General features: G+C 50.3%; 3 protein-coding genes across 3 annotated transcripts; 1 reads left to right on the top strand and 2 right to left on the bottom strand.

The window, feature by feature from the left end:
• Positions 1 to 343: 343 nt before the first annotated feature.
• K460DRAFT_38904 (metalloreductase-like protein transmembrane component) lies at positions 344 to 3,406 on the bottom strand. The gene is made up of 2 exons (XM_040935725.1): positions 2,217 to 3,406; positions 344 to 2,141 (listed from the first exon to the last, which is right to left on the bottom strand). Exons 1-2 carry the CDS (start codon positions 3,139 to 3,141, stop codon positions 556 to 558), a joined length of 2,511 nt encoding a protein of 836 aa, XP_040794213.1. The 5' UTR covers positions 3,142 to 3,406; the 3' UTR covers positions 344 to 555.
• A 4,253-nt stretch (positions 3,407 to 7,659) lies between these two features.
• Positions 7,660 to 14,485, top strand: K460DRAFT_271602 (uncharacterized protein; the record flags this gene model as incomplete). The annotated part of the gene is made up of 10 exons (XM_040927742.1): positions 7,660 to 7,707; positions 7,759 to 7,846; positions 7,908 to 7,978; positions 8,039 to 8,271; positions 8,324 to 10,048; positions 11,633 to 11,788; positions 11,861 to 13,067; positions 13,115 to 13,459; positions 13,507 to 14,284; positions 14,340 to 14,485. 10 exons carry the CDS (start codon positions 7,660 to 7,662, stop codon positions 14,483 to 14,485), a joined length of 4,797 nt encoding a protein of 1,598 aa, XP_040794212.1.
• Positions 14,331 to 15,525, bottom strand: K460DRAFT_38868 (uncharacterized protein). Its single transcript, XM_040935707.1, has one exon. It carries the CDS (start codon positions 15,369 to 15,371, stop codon positions 14,646 to 14,648), a length of 726 nt encoding a protein of 241 aa, XP_040794211.1. The 5' UTR covers positions 15,372 to 15,525; the 3' UTR covers positions 14,331 to 14,645.
• Positions 15,526 to 15,642: the final 117 nt, after the last annotated feature.

Raw genomic sequence — 15,642 nt, 5'->3', positions numbered from 1 at the left:
CTGTGCCGCGAGGAATTATGGATGAATTGACCCCTCCATGCGAGCTGGCGGGGTAAGCCTGGCAGCCCTGGGTGAATCGAATCAAGAAGGTGACAGTGGCATGTGAAGAGGGCTGCTGACCTGGCTGTCATGATTTGAGCCTCTTTCTTATCAAGTAGCGATGATGGAAGAGCTTCACGTGAAGATCACGGAAAATCGCTCTCCGACTACTAGAGGCTTGGTAGAGACATTTGCAAGGACTAGGGCAGATAGATCCAGATGCTAAACCAAAGACTGTCACCAAGTACCGAGGCAAGTGTATATTTGAATTTCTTGAATTTGATCAGGCATGTAGGAAGCATCCACTGGGCTTCTCAAGCCGGATATCCTTCATTTCAATAAGAGAGGAGACCGAACTATAGCCTCATGTAGGCGGTCAAATAGATACAGTAAGAAACGAAACCGAAAAAAAGGTGGGTATAAACAGCCAAATCCAACCACAAGACCACGCTATGCACAAACATAAAGAAAATAACCCTCCAAAAGCCAACCCAAGGCGATCGGCAGCAGCACCGCCTAGAGGGCGTAGTTCTCCGTATGCAAGAAAATCTCATCCCTATTACTATCACTCCAGATACTCCTCTGCATCTGCGCAACCGTCTCGCTCACACTAACCCTCATACTCGGCGGGCCGCAAACAAACACACACGTCCTCCTCCCAAAATTCCTGCCTAGTCCCTTCAATAGGTATGGTATATCAGGCCGTCCATATTCGGTGCTCCAGCCGTCCTTCTTCTTGACCGCAGCAGGCAGGAACGCGAACCGCATAAGATTCTTCTGGAACTCGGTGGGCGTAGATGGGAAACCAAAATCGAAGCCCTGTACGCCTTCAGTGGGGTCCTGTGTGATGTCGGGGTTGATGGCTCCGGAGCCGGATTGGAGGGCTTGTGAAATGTCCAGGGAGAGGTTGCGCTCTTGGCGGCGGGCGGCGAGGGAGCGTTGCGGGACGGGCGAGATGACATCGGGATTCGAAGATTCTTCCGAGAGGCGACTGCTCTGAAAGCTTGGTCGCGGCGGCGCCAGGTAGCCTCTGTTGACAGGGACGAAATGTGCTTGTGGGAGGGCGGTGATGTTGTCTTCGTTTTCGCGACGAAGTTCGCTTTCTTTCTCTGGGTCGCCTTGGGCTTCATCACGAATCAGTGCGGAATGTCGCTTTGATGAGATGCCCGAGAGGCGATGATCGGCGATATTTTGGAAGGCGCCGTTGACTTTGTCGTGGAAGTAGAGAGACACCGGCCGTGTGGGTGTCTTTGCGCTGACAAGTGTGCCGCCTGGGTTGCGTTTCGCGGCTGTGATGTAGAATTGACACTCTACCGTCTCTGGTGGTGCGTATTCGCGGCAAATGCGCAGTTCTTCTTTGAACCATTCCATGGTCTCAGGGCGCTTGAGTGCCCATATGACATGGATTTTACGTGTGACGGCCTTGCCATCGCGCATCTTCTTGATGAGTGTGAGAAGCTGGGAAACAATGGCGGTGATTCCACTGCCACCCGCAATGAGAACAACGTCCTCGAAAGCTTCGATACGTCTTTGCATGCCTCCGTATGGGCCGTCAACGAAGGCGCGATACGTGTGCCATGGGCCATGTTCGAGTGCCTTTTGAAGAACCTTCTTCGTGAAACCCCCGAATGGTCGGAAGACGAGCACCATATCCTTATAGCCCTCGCCGTACTCTGATGGGAAGTCATCGTCGCATAGCGATGCAATGGTGAACGGATGGTTTTCAAAGACCGAGATTCCAGGCATGCGTAGGTAGATATACTGCCCAGGCCTCCACTTCATCTGAGTGGGGATAGTAACCTTGATCGCATTTTCTGGCATCAGTGTGATGGCAGCTTCATCGCCGATGAGCCAAGACAAGCGTCCTGGTCGAGTCCAATTGAGGTAGAATAGTCGCATGATGTAGGAGAGCAGCCATATGCCTACAGTAGATAGCAGATAGTGCCATGAGGTGAGGTAGTTGTTACAATGCCAGAACATCATCCCAAGGAAGACGATGGCGACGGGTACATGAAGCGCCACGAAGAGTTCGTACATTCGGTGGCGAAGAGGAGCGATGGAATGCAAGCAAAGGAAGCACAGAGGTACGAACGCTGCGAGTCCTGCGAGACTGTCAGCGAAAAATTCGAAAGGATAGGACTAGTGGTTGAGTCTAGAAGGTATAAAGCTATACGTACCAGTACCGTAAACATAGAAGCCTTTTCGCGCGAAAAAAGGCTCGAAAACGTGGCGCGCACCATCTTCCCAGATCGGGGTGATATAGAAGGGCACAACATGCAAAATGCTTAACACGAGGCAGATGTACGCAGCCCACCGATGCAGCACATTCAATCGCTCGTGACTAATGCCAGTGACCATCGTGATAAGATTTGCCTTCGAGGACAGCGCGACGATCCAAGGTAAAAGCGCGACCGCCATCATCCCTGAGCGGACTGCGAGTGGCGGCGATCCGTAGGCAATGCTTTCCCAGAACAGCGGTTGCGGAAGTGTGCAGTAGAGAATGCCTACAAGCAGTGCTAGCAGGCCGATGACGATAACACTCAAAGAGGGGAAAACCAAGGGCCTCCATCCTTTTCGGATGTTGATCTGTCGAACCGGGCGGTAGAAGATGAAGCGGAAGAAGGCCACCAGATTGTTGATGGGTCCGACAGATGACACACTCGACTGCGTTTTTGGTCCGCCTGGTAACGGGCCTTCGCGGGGAAAGAACTTCATGGTGGACTTGTCAGTATACAGGACCGATAGCTCGTAATCTGTGTCGGGAGAGGATGTCGTAGAGGATTGCAATACCTCTTCTTGGTGTAATGCGGTCCGTATTTTGTCGGTGAATAGGTGGTAGTATCGCATGAGCGCTGCAATGAGGAGCAGAGGTATGCAGAAGTAGACGTAGGCCAATGCATATTTTCCACTCTTGTTCCATGGATCAACGGTGTTGGCCTCGATTAGTCCAGCTGGACTCGTCCTGTTAGATGGTACGTTGACTCGGCGGAGGAGCGTTGAAACGGTGTCGATGACGTTTCGATCAGCATGCGATACCACAGCCCCAAATTGCTCCAAAGCCGCCCCCGTCCGACCTACTAGCAGCTCCCGAACTGCTGGCATTTTCGATTCCTAGATGTGCTTTTTCGCACGAAGCGATGGGGTACTAAAGCTCGTGGAACACCTCTGCCAGCTGAAGCTGGAACCACGGCGTCGAGGCGTCCTATGCCAGCGAGTATTGGGATCGGGGCAACAATCGCTTATAGGACTTCCGGGAATCCAACTCTACATGGATACGAAGATGCGGAATTGATGGCTGTGATAATGCGGTGTGAAACTGCAGCGGGAACCCGATCCGGGGTCGATGTCGTACTGTGTGCAACCAATCGCAGCTCGCAAGATTCGGATGTAGTGTTGTGTTAGATCCACCTCTTGTTCTGCGCAAAACAACAATGTCCTGTAGTAGATCGTGACGGTAGGTGCACGAACAATAGAGGTGTGAGACCACAAGGCCACGATATATCAGATACGGGTGCGTGAGAAGCAGCCCGAGTGTTCCTTATGTTCCTTGCGCAAGTGGAGTAACGGGTCACAGGCAGGGATCAGGGTGTCGTATTGTGTGTGGCAGCAATGGCAGCAAATGGAGTAGGATATTCAACCGCTCACTACATCCCACGCTATTGGGCCAAGATGTGATAACGAGTCGAGCAGGGGGTCCGAAAGGAGAAAGGACGAACCGAGTGCGCCATCACATTCGCGGGCTGCATTGACAGACAGATTCATTCTATCGGAGGGCCTCGCAAGTCGCTGCCGTGCGCACCCTGCAGGATCAGCGCCGTGACTAGTGAGTAGCAACCGTCGAGGAAGCGGACCGGCCTGGATTTTGCCTTTGAAGCGGGAGGCGCTGTCGGTTGCAGCGGGAGTTCCTCTCGAGCCGCTCCCTGATGCTGACATGCGCTCCATTTCAGAGGAGCACTTTGGACTGTCGCACAGCGTCCAAAGATCTCCGTCATTCCATCTATTGTGCGCCTTCCTGCGTCTGATGTCAGACACCGCTCTTTTCAAGTCAGAAGATTCCTTCTCATGAGCCCGTTGCGATAGATAGTGGGCTGGGCAAGGATCCGAACCGACACGTCCCATCCCCTCGTTGGTCACAGTCGAATCACATCTTCAGAGCCCGACTTTCAGGTCTGCATTGTGGGCCTCAAATGGGGCGCTGTCTTCGTTCGCATGACTTGCGGGTTTGGCGAATCGGCGTAGTGGGACTGTGGTGCATTGGCTGATGGGGTCTTGCAGCGACGCATGGGAAAAAGCAAGATGTCGAGCGGGGTGAGGTTGGCTTGTGGAGCCCTTGACTGGACCATGATCGTCGAGTAAGCGCCGCCCCTCTTGACAAGCTTTTTGACGGCCCGCTCATATCCCACTGTTGCTGCTGGTTGGTGCAAAGATTGGGACTTGTTCAAAATGCACCAAAAACATTGAATCAGCCAGTTGCAATTAAGCGATGGGAGCAAAATATTCGAATTAGGCAGGCACACGATCCTTTTCGGCCTACTCGGCCTTGGGTCAATAGCAGGGCGTCTTCGATCTTCGCAAACACCGTCATCAGCAGCAAGCATCAAACAAGAAGCACGTACGTACCTTCAATGATGATTCATTCACAGACCCTGACTTCCCGCTCGCTACCAGAGACTGTTCTCAAACATCACTGTGCTCATCACTCTAATCATCACACTGCTCCCTCACATCAACCCCTTCATATCGCTATCACCTCAACATCACATCAGCAACCCATCTCCTGGCATCTGATAAGTCTGCACACATAAACACATAAACAATCACCCCATCACCGAGCAACCATTAGGCGCCTTGCGACCCCCCTCGCGGCCGCCCCACACGTCAATGCACATGGAGATGCGTAACCGCCAGCCCTACAGCCCTGAACCCGCCAGGGCACATGCGATCAATTCAGTTAATGCAATTGTCCAGACTGCCGGATCACCAGGCACCGCAAACACAGTCCCACTTCCAGACTGTCGCGGGCCTACTACGCGCTCGACGATGTCCACGATGGGTTGGTGGCTGCAACTCTAATTGAACGTGCAAATGTGCTTGGGGTGGCGGCCTGCAGCCTCAGGGGCGTAGAGGTGTGGCGAGCGCTTGGGTGAGTAGATGGGCGTCTCGAGGGGTCTAGAAAGCGCCATGACGATGGCACAATGCAATGCAGATACCGTAGACATGGACGAGCCGAGGAAGGCGTGCACGCGAAGTTCAGGTACAGTGTTCGTCTGTGACGTGTTCTCGAAGCGAAGCGCCCAAAGTGAGTGATGGTAGACGCTTACTCTCCGAATCTAGATTGCGTGCCAGTTTAGGAAGGACATCTTGGTCGCAAGTGTCGACACTCCTTTTCTCTACACCGAGTACTCCCAAAAAAAGTTCACGGCGAATACATCGGTGAATGCTCCATCTCTTTCGATGACTGCTTCGCGCACAAAGTGACGTCGTTCGCCTGCGCGGTACTTTATCCTATCTGACTTGCAGGCAACGTTTCGAAACATCCGCCGAATCAAATTGCCGCGTCGATATGAGTACGCCGTGCAACAAGCTCGCGTATGCACTCCAATATATCTTCCCTCTTTCTGGGCCGCCTTATCTGGACAGGAATAGGGTCTCTCGACATGTGCTCCTCATTTATTCGCTTGGACAGTGATTTAACAAAGGGTAGCTGAATGTGTGCTTATCAAGTTAAAGTGGCAACCTCGCTGTTCGATGCTCGGTCTACTGGGATAATCAATATCTGGGGTATTGGGTGATTTGCGTGCGCGGTCATTCATAGATATGATTCAAGTATTATTATATGCTTGAAGAGACTAATCTTTTAGGAGTAGAGATATATATAGTAAAGTCAGAAGGGAGAAAATGCTAACTAGGAATCTAATGAACATCTCTGAAAGGTACTACGGAGATCTCACACATATGAGTCCACATCAGAGGGGCTACTATCTATGCACACAGCCATTCGTTCCTCTTAAGATATATCGTTTAGCCGTCGTATCCCGTTCTGAGAAGTGCCGAACTCGCCAAAGGGCCAGAGGGCTCTTCACGTTCTTGAATGCCCCAGACGCATCAATAATTTTCACCCATTGGCCAAAATACAGTGTGTTCTCCTCTTTTGCTTGCTCCCACATGTCGGCAGGAACCCATCCATCGGAGTCCGAGCCCAGCGCGCGCTTGACGAACAACTTCAACTCCAGCCACATCGTAGTATCGAATAGGCCTCAGCAGCGTTTTATCTACGGCCCTTGCGTCGTGGAGTTTTGACGTGTGACCTAGTAACACAGCCTCAAAGGCTTTCTGGCATATTAGGACGTCATTCTCATATCTTTCCCTTGCTGGCTCTTCCTCTGGGTCCTCTGCTGCTATTTTCTCGAAAGGCTCCCCATCTGCTGGTTTATGCTCTGCAATCAATTCTTTCTGGACTTGGTTTTCGACAGTGAGATAATCCTCCACTATATCAGGCGTGTCATTGGCGTAGACGAATGCTGATTCGATACTGGTAGATTGCCAATCGATGATTGCGGTGATGCAGGAATGATCATCTTCGGAGACAAAGATATTTTGCTTGTGAATGTCACGGTGAAGCAATGTTGGACCGGCCACGTTTTTGATGATTGGACTCTAAACCAATTCCTAAATGACTTTGCTGCTCATTTCCAGCAGACTGAGATGCTCCTGGACAGAGCCGCGATACCACGGCCTTGAATGTACACCGTCGGCCTTTCGAAGGCGGGAAAAGCCAGCATCAATCAGGCCCGAGCAGTATGACTAGACGTGGGCGGATGTAAAACGAGTGAGGCAAAGTCATGGATGCTAGGCAACATGATCCGTGTAGCATTGATCAAACATGGACAAGGACAAACAAGACATATTGAAAGAATGAGTAAGCAAGCAAGCTTCGCACGAATGACAAGGGCTAACCCTGGAAGTTTGGAGGCAGTGTATCTCATATTATCGCAGGCCTTTCCTATTATGAGTGCTACTTCGCTTGCCCAACAGAGACCTGAAGTCATGTTGAGGTATCTTTACGCATTAAGTAGACAGAACGCTAGAACACCCTATCAATAGACCAGACAATTACTCCGTTAGGCAGTAGTATGAGGAGATACGTGCAAACTCTTTAGCGAATCGCTGTTACTCTAGGGCGGTCAATTCCTAGCTTCCCTAATCTTCTGTGTGTACTTGGGTTTCGGAAGAGAGTTGTTGAAATGGTCGACAGTGTAAGGCGAGTGCATGATAGAAATCAAACTAGTGCCGAAGTTTGGCCTTTGTCAATTAATTCATACCTAACATGTCGCTATTCAGGAAGCTTGGCCCTCGAGCGATGAAAGAGAGATTGACGAGTCTGACGTTACCAGAACGGGCTAATGCGGGGAAGCGATTCCCTCCGACTCGCCGCCGTGACCGGCATCGTAAATTATGAACGCAAGACTCATCCACACTACACTTCTTCCGTGATCCTTTACGGCCGTACATCGTGACTCACAGTTGTCTCGTATACATAAGAACGTCGATTCTTGTCTTCCTCGCATCGCCATACCTTATAGACAACCATCATCAAAAAGAAACCATTGAGCCACCACAATGGACGGAATCAAGAAGACCTTTGCACAATGCAAGAAGGAGGGCAGAGTACGTCATCACATCAAACGTCAATTGAGTATATACTGACAGCAACTGCAGTCTGCCCTCATCACGTATGTGACTGCAGGCTTTCCCACTGCGCAGGAGACGCCCGATATCCTCCTGGGCATGGAGGCCGGTGGCGCAGGTACGCACAGCGAGCAATTGCTCTCCTACATGTCTCGGAGACGGTCAACTGACATTCGTAGACATCATTGAACTCGGCATGCCCTTCACTGACCCGATTGCCGACGGCCCTACCATCCAAACCGCAAACACTGTACGTTGAGTCATTCGCCACACATATACCCAAATACAATCTGACAGCATGTGTCTATAGCAAGCACTCAAGAATGGCGTCACAACCGTCGATGTCCTCCAGATGGTTCGCGACGCGAGGAAACGCGGCCTCAAGGCGCCTGTCCTACTCATGGGATACTACAACCCTCTGCTGAGCTACGGCGAGGAGAAGATGCTGCAGGATGCTAAGGAGGCAGGCGCCAATGGCTTCATCATGGTGGACCTTCCACCTGAGGAGGCTCTGCGCTTCAGAAACTTCTGCCGCAGCTATGGGTGAGTCCAGCCATGTTTGCGCATGAGATTGGTGCTAACCGCGTGTGTACAGCCTCTCGTACGTTCCTTTGATCGCCCCTGCTACCTCGGAGCACCGCATGCGCGTCCTCTGCAAGATCGCCGATTCTTTCATCTATGTCGTCTCCCGAATGGGTGTCACTGGTGCTACTGGGTCGCTCAACGCCGCTCTTCCCCAGCTGCTCGACCGCGTCCACAAGTACTCTGGAAATGTCCCAGCTGCAGTGGGCTTTGGAGTTAGCACGCGTGACCATTTCCTCAGCGTCGGCAAGATTGCTGAAGGTGTTGTCATTGGTAGTCAGATCATCAACACCATCGCCAATGCTGAATCCGGACAGGGCGCGAAGGCTGTCGAGGAATATTGCGACAAGATCTGTGGCAAGAGCAGCCGAAAGACCACGCGTGAAGTCGGCATGGTTGAGGCCTTGGCCGAGGCTAAGGAGCCCACTGGCGTTCATGTTGACAAAGTCATTACCGATGCTGATACTCCTGACGGCCCTGGACTCGCTGATCAGATTGAGGCACTGAACACCAACGGCGACTTCGACGAGGAGCATGCGCACCCTCCTCGATTTGGCGAGTTCGGCGGACAGTATGTGCCCGAGTCGCTCATGGATTGTCTTTCAGAGCTTGAGACAGGCTTCAGTCAAGCTGTGAACGACCCGAAATTCTGGGAGGAGTACCGGTCCTACTATGACTGGATGGGCCGTCCAGGGCATCTGCATCTTGCAGAGCGCCTTACGGAACATGCAGGCGGCGCGAACATCTGGTTGAAAAGAGAAGATCTAAACCACACTGGAAGCCACAAAATTAATAACGCCCTCGGTCAAATCCTCATAGCTCGAAGACTTGGCAAGACTGAGATCATTGCTGAAACTGGTGCTGGTCAGCATGGAGTTGCCACAGCCACCGTTTGCGCCAAATTCGGCATGAAGTGCACGATATACATGGGTGCTGAAGATGTCAGGCGCCAAGCGTTGAACGTCTTCCGTATCAAGCTGCTTGGTGCATCGGTCGTTGCTGTCGAAGCTGGCTCGCAGACGCTTCGTGACGCCGTGAATGAGGCCCTTCGTGCCTGGGTCGTTAAACTTGACAGTACGCACTACATCATCGGATCTGCTATTGGTCCTCATCCGTTCCCGACCATCGTCCGTACCTTCCAATCCATCATCGGCAACGAGACAAAGCAGCAAATGCAGGAGAAGCGTGGCAAGCTCCCCGATGCGGTTGTGGCTTGCGTTGGAGGTGGCAGTAATGCGGTCGGCATGTTCTATCCTTTCGCAAACGATCCCTCCGTTAAGCTACTTGGCGTGGAGGCTGGTGGTGACGGTGTCGATACGGATCGCCACAGTGCTACCCTTTCAGCTGGCACCAAGGGCGTGCTACACGGTGTTCGTACCTACGTGCTTCAGAACAAGCACGGACAGATCAGCGACACGCACTCTGTCTCTGCTGGTCTCGACTATCCGGGAGTTGGCCCTGAGTTGTCCAGCTGGAAGGATAGTGACCGTGCCAAATTCGTTGCTGCCACGGATGCTGAAGCCTTTATTGGTTTCCGCCTCATGACTCAGCTAGAAGGCATTATTCCGGCTCTCGAGACTTCCCATGCTGTCTTCGGTGCTCTTGAGCTGGCTAAAACGATGACCAAAGACCAGGACGTGGTGATCTGTGTCTCTGGCCGTGGTGACAAGGATGTGCAGAGCGTCGCTGAGGAGCTGCCTAAGCTGGGTCCTAAGATTGGCTGGGAGTTGAGATGTAAGTCGAGTCCCGACTCGGAATTGCCATGCTCTTTGCTAACGTTTTCAACAGTCTGAGCGTCGACGGTTACAAATCTTCTTACCATGGACGTTCCAGTCGCTATGAAGCCAACCATCTACATATAACGTCCGATGAGATAAGCAATACATGATAGATTTGCTCGCTTTGCACCAACCATGGGATAGTCTCTTCTTGTCTGTGCGTGATGTTTTCGTATGTGAATATGGCGTTTAGCCTTTAGTCCGAAATGCTTCAGGATGGATCACGATAATGTCAAGGAATTGCCCGAAGCTATCCTTCAGCCCAAAGTCAATAGCAATTACGTGCGAGATCTAGCTTTATTGCTAATTTATAGTAGGCTATTTAGTTAATATAATTATTTAGCTAAATTTAATTTTATATAAAACACTTGCTTAAGTAATTATTTTATTATTTTATTTTTTACTAGCTACTGCTTTTATTAACTAACTATATTTTTATTTTATAAAGCTAATATAAGCAGCTTCCTTCCTTTATATATAAATTTAGTATTTAAAATTATAAATAAAACTTTTTTATATAAAAATATTATAGCTAATTTTTATAAAGCTAAGTTTATAAGCCTTATATAATATATAAAAGTAGTAAAGCTAATTTTGCTAATTAATATAAATTTAAAAATAATACTTGTTTATTTACTTATATTAAAACTTTATATAAATTTATTACTATTAAAAATAAACTTGCTAGCTAAATTAAAGCTAAAGCTTATATTTTTAACTTATTATAAAAAAGTGTTTAAATAAAAGTAAATTTTTTAAAAAAAATTACTAGCTATTTTATAGCTAAACAGCATTAATATTAGGCAAAAAAATAAAAAATTAAGGCTTTATTAAAGCGCTGCACTTTTTAGCTTAAAAGAATTAGAATTAATTAACTTGTTTAGCTGAGGGCCCTGCAATACTTTGCTGCAGTTGTGCCGCGACTTCACACGTTTTGAACTATGATTGGTAGCCCCCACAATGCAGGGCAGGGTGATCCACGATGATGTTACGTAGATGAGCAGGGTCGAGATGCACGATGCCATGCGTGGACTAAGTGGCGGTTGAATGCCGACTCCAACGTCCTCACCGTCCATGTTTGCATTTGAAGAAGACTCTCAATCAACAACGATAACGGTGAGACATGTTGCCTCTCGTGACTTGAATATGGATTCTGTAGAGGTGTGCTGCCTCGTAGCGTGGCCTGAGCAGAGCAGGACGGACATCCAACCGATTGAGCACGAGTCAGCCGAGCTTGGCTGCTGCGTCACCGCCGACCAAAAAGCATTATCCTCAGACTACCACCTGCAACCAATCCCAACACACTTGATTCCCGAATGCAGCACTCCAATTGCTGCCGCTCCACTTGCCCTCCGCTCATTGTATGGCTTAGGCCGCCAACTATAGTCGTTGCGCCTTCCGCTCGCTAGCTGCGCTCCTCCCAAGGTTCCTCTTTACCGCTACCGCTCCACCTTCATCCTGGACTTCTCTTCTCCATCCCGTGTCGCTGCGACCGAGCAAAGCTTCGAGCTTCATACTCTACACACCCACACAGAGCGACCCAGGGCGGCAGCGCGTGAGAGCAAGCGAGAACAAAAAAGACGGGAGAAGCTCGAGCAGCTTCGCGAGGCCGACGAGATGAAGTTCTCCCACAGCTTGCAATTTAATGCGGTGCCAGACTGGAGCAACCACTACATCGCCTACAGTAACCTCAAGAAGCAGTACGTTGAGAGATTCATAGGGCTGTTCACGGAAAGTGCTGGGATCACATGCTGACAAGTGTTGCCTTGTAGGATCTACAGTCTCGAGACCCAGATTAACCAAAAGAACGCACACGTCGACGCCGAATCCTCGCCGTTATTGAACGGAGACGCTGAAGACCCCGACAAAGCCTTTACGAATACGCTCGATGCAGAACTCGAAAGGGTCGTCTCCTTCTACCAGCTCAAGGAATCCGAGATTTATAGAGAAGTCGACGCACTCCTCAACGATGAAAACACGTACGAGGCGGAGCAGGCAGAATACGACCATGAGCAGGAAAACGCCCCGCCCGGCAAAAAGCTACGCAGCGGAAGTATCTTCAAACAGATCAGCTTCCATCAACCCAGTAAACCCCGGGCGATGAGTGGGTTAAGCGACCGATCGACAGCGGATGGTGCAGACGACGACGAAGATTCGGACGAGGACGCGAACGAGACATCACAACTGCGCAAGAAGAGCCCCGATGGGCAGCGACGGAGGCGGCGCGCTACTGATGAGGATTTGGCGGCTTCAAATGACTGGGCCTCGTCAAGACGGAAAACCAGCGTAGCTTTCGACGACTACAACGACATGGCGTTTGCCGCGCTGTATGACGAAGGAGTATCGTTGAAGAAGCGGGCCATCAGTGTATATGTATCGCTGTGTGAGCTGCGATCTTTCATCCAGTTGAACAAGACGGGGTTTGAGAAGGTGCTGAAAAAGTACGACAAGATTCTCGACCGCAAATTGAAGAGTCGCTACTTGAACAAATACGTTTATCCCGCGTTCCCATTCCAACAGAGCACCATGGATAGATTGACACGCAATCTGGAACGTATGGAATCTGCCTATTCGCAAATATGCACAAAAGGGGATGTCAACGAGGCCAAGCGTGAGTTGAGGCTCCATCTACGGGAACACGTGGTTTGGGAACGCAACACAGTTTGGCGCGAGATGATTGGAATCGAGCGCAAGGCACAAGCCGCTAACATTGGCATCACCCAAACCTTGCTAGGACATGATACGAGTGGTGGCAAGATACGGCGGCAAGGGGACGATATCCAGCCGGATATGAAGGAAGTGGACACGCCCATCGGAAAATACCGCTGCCCGCAATGGCTGGTCAGCAAGACGTTCTGGATGCTGCTTGCTTGTATAGCGATCTTCGTTGTCCTGCTAGTGGTGCCCATCATGGAGAAGCCTGAGCAGCAGAATTGCCTAGCTATGGTAGTCTTTGTCAGTCTACTTTGGGCTACTGAGGTAAGATCAAAATCGACTAGCGCTCCCGACAGTACTAACTACCACAGGCGATACCACTCTTCGTCACATCACTCCTCGTGCCATTCCTAGCTGTCACTCTCGATGTCGTCCGAAGCGATACCAAACCCTATCATCGACTAGACTCAAAACAAGCTGCGAGCTATGTCTTCTCCGCCATGTGGACGCCAGTAATCATGCTTTTGCTCGGCGGCTTCACGATTGCTGCCGCCTTATCAAAGTACAACATCGCAAAGATGATGGCCACTTTGGTTTTAAGTAAAGCTGGCACGAAACCGAGAACTGTCCTGCTTGTTAACATGTTCGTTGCCATGTTCGCCAGTATGTGGATCAGCAACGTTGCGGCGCCGGTGCTATGCTTTTCTATCATTCAGGTACGTTTTGTGTAGTATTAGGCTTAAAGTAGGAGCTAACTGTGTAGCCTATCCTCCGTAACCTCCCCGCCGATTCAGACATGACCAAGGCCCTTCTCCTCGGTATCGCCCTGTCCTCCAACATAGGTGGTGCCGCTTCGCCCATCGCCTCACCCCAGAACCTCATCGCACTTCAAAACATGCAGCCTGAACCCTCCTGGGGCGTATGGTTTTTCGTCGCGCTACCCGTATGCATAATCTCAATCCTCCTAATCTGGGTGATACTCCTCGTCACGTTTCAACCTGGTCGCGGTACAACCATTGTACCCATCCGCCCCCTCAAAGACAAGTTCACTGGGGTTCAATGGTTCATCAGTATTGTCACAGTCGTTACTATTGTGCTTTGGTGTGTCAGTCACCAACTGGAGCCCATATTTGGAGACATGGGTGTTGTTGCCATCATCCCGCTCGTCCTCTTCTTCGGCACTGGCATCCTCACAAAAGAGGACTTCAACAACTTCCTCTGGACCATCATCATCCTTGCTGCCGGCGGTCTTGCGCTCGGCAAGTCTGTTAACTCATCCGGCCTCCTCCACACTATCGCTGAATCGATTACGCAAAGTGTTGAAGGCATGTCGTTGTACAGCGTACTGGTGGTCTTTTGCGCATTGATATTAGTAGTTGCGACGTTTATTAGTCATACCGTTGCGGCGCTCATTGTGCTTCCACTAGTACAGCAAGTCGGACAGAGTATGAGCGAGCCGCATCCGAACTTATTGGTCATGGGCGCCGTCTTGATGGCGAGTGGTGCGATGGGGTTGCCGACCAGTGGATTTCCCAATATGAGTAAGTTCCTACCCTCTTTGTTAACCAGCCGGTGAGCCTAACTTACTTCCTTCAGCTGCCATCATGATGGAAGACCAAAGAACAGGCCAGCGATATCTGGACGTTAAGCACTTCCTTACACGCGGCATACCTGCATCGATTCTTACCTTCCTTGTGATTATTACCGTGGGTTACGGGCTTATGCTCGCCGTGGGCTTTTAGACTTTTTTCCGCGAGTCAATATTGTAGGAGTTTATGCATGTCATCGTATATCCTGCATTTGGTGTTTTATAGTATTGCTTGGACAACTAGCTACGCATTTCTATGCATGTCCTTGGAAGAATTCATAGCTTTAGGATGGCCATTCTCCCTCGTCAATCGCTCACTCCCTGATTTCTCCCTCCTCGAGCTCCTCCTCCGCCATTTCTCTCTCCTCAACTGCCCAATCCCCAATTTTCCCGTCAGTCTCCCTATCCTCAGGCTCTCCAGATTCTTTGAGTTTCCCATCCTCAAAATGCGCCTCATAAGCGAGTATATCACAACTCTTCAACACAGGCAGACATAACCCACACAACATATCTGGTTCGCCAACATCCTGACAAACGATATCATCCTCGTCGTACCTCGGCGGCCCTCTAATCTTCTCATTTTCCTTCTTGATGGAAAGCTTCCTCGCATCAATCAGCGTCTTCACCCACTCCTCTCCCAGGTGCCATTCATGACGCGATACGCAGACATGTGGGGCATCGTTTGCTTCCATCGCTTCGTGGAAGATATCTTCGATGCTGCTTTCTGCGTACTCGGGCCAAGCAGAGTCGGCTCTGGCTTGGGCCAGGAAGTCATCGAGGATCAACGGGTGGAGCTTGGAGCAAAGGGGGCACAGGGTTGTGATGCTCGATTTGGTGGCGTGGGATTTGCATCCGTGGCCGGCGAGGGCACATTTGATTGTGGGGGTAGAGGCCATTTCAGTTTCAGTTTCGGTATCGTTTGTATTGTAGAGTTGGTGTCTGTTCGTATTTTGCCAAGAAGAGTGTGGTTGGAGATGGGTACTGAGAAGGGACCGCGTAGAGGGGGCTTTTATATTGATGATGGAGTCAATTGTAGTCATTAGAATTACTGTAAGTGGGACTGAGAGGTTGGAGTCATGGAGCGCAGTGACGGGTATCTAAATAGAAGGTTTTCGACACGGAACGCTATGTGGTTGTGCCTTGATGACAGAATTGAAAAGTAATATCCACTAGATTACGAGGTTCAACAAAGCAGGTGTGCACGCATCATAGTTGGGAAGAGTATTTGGCTAAAAGTATTTCAGTTTTACATTGTTGATATATCTACCAGAAATGCCTCTCCAGTATAGATAAAGTCTAGTTAGTCCCTTG

The sequence above is a fragment of the Cucurbitaria berberidis genome (assembly GCF_010015615.1).
Source record: "Cucurbitaria berberidis CBS 394.84 unplaced genomic scaffold K460scaffold_1, whole genome shotgun sequence".
In the NCBI taxonomy this organism is placed as follows: domain Eukaryota; kingdom Fungi; phylum Ascomycota; class Dothideomycetes; order Pleosporales; family Cucurbitariaceae; genus Cucurbitaria; species Cucurbitaria berberidis.
Note: the sequence above shows the minus strand (reverse complement) of the source record. Positions and strands in the feature narration are given on the sequence as shown.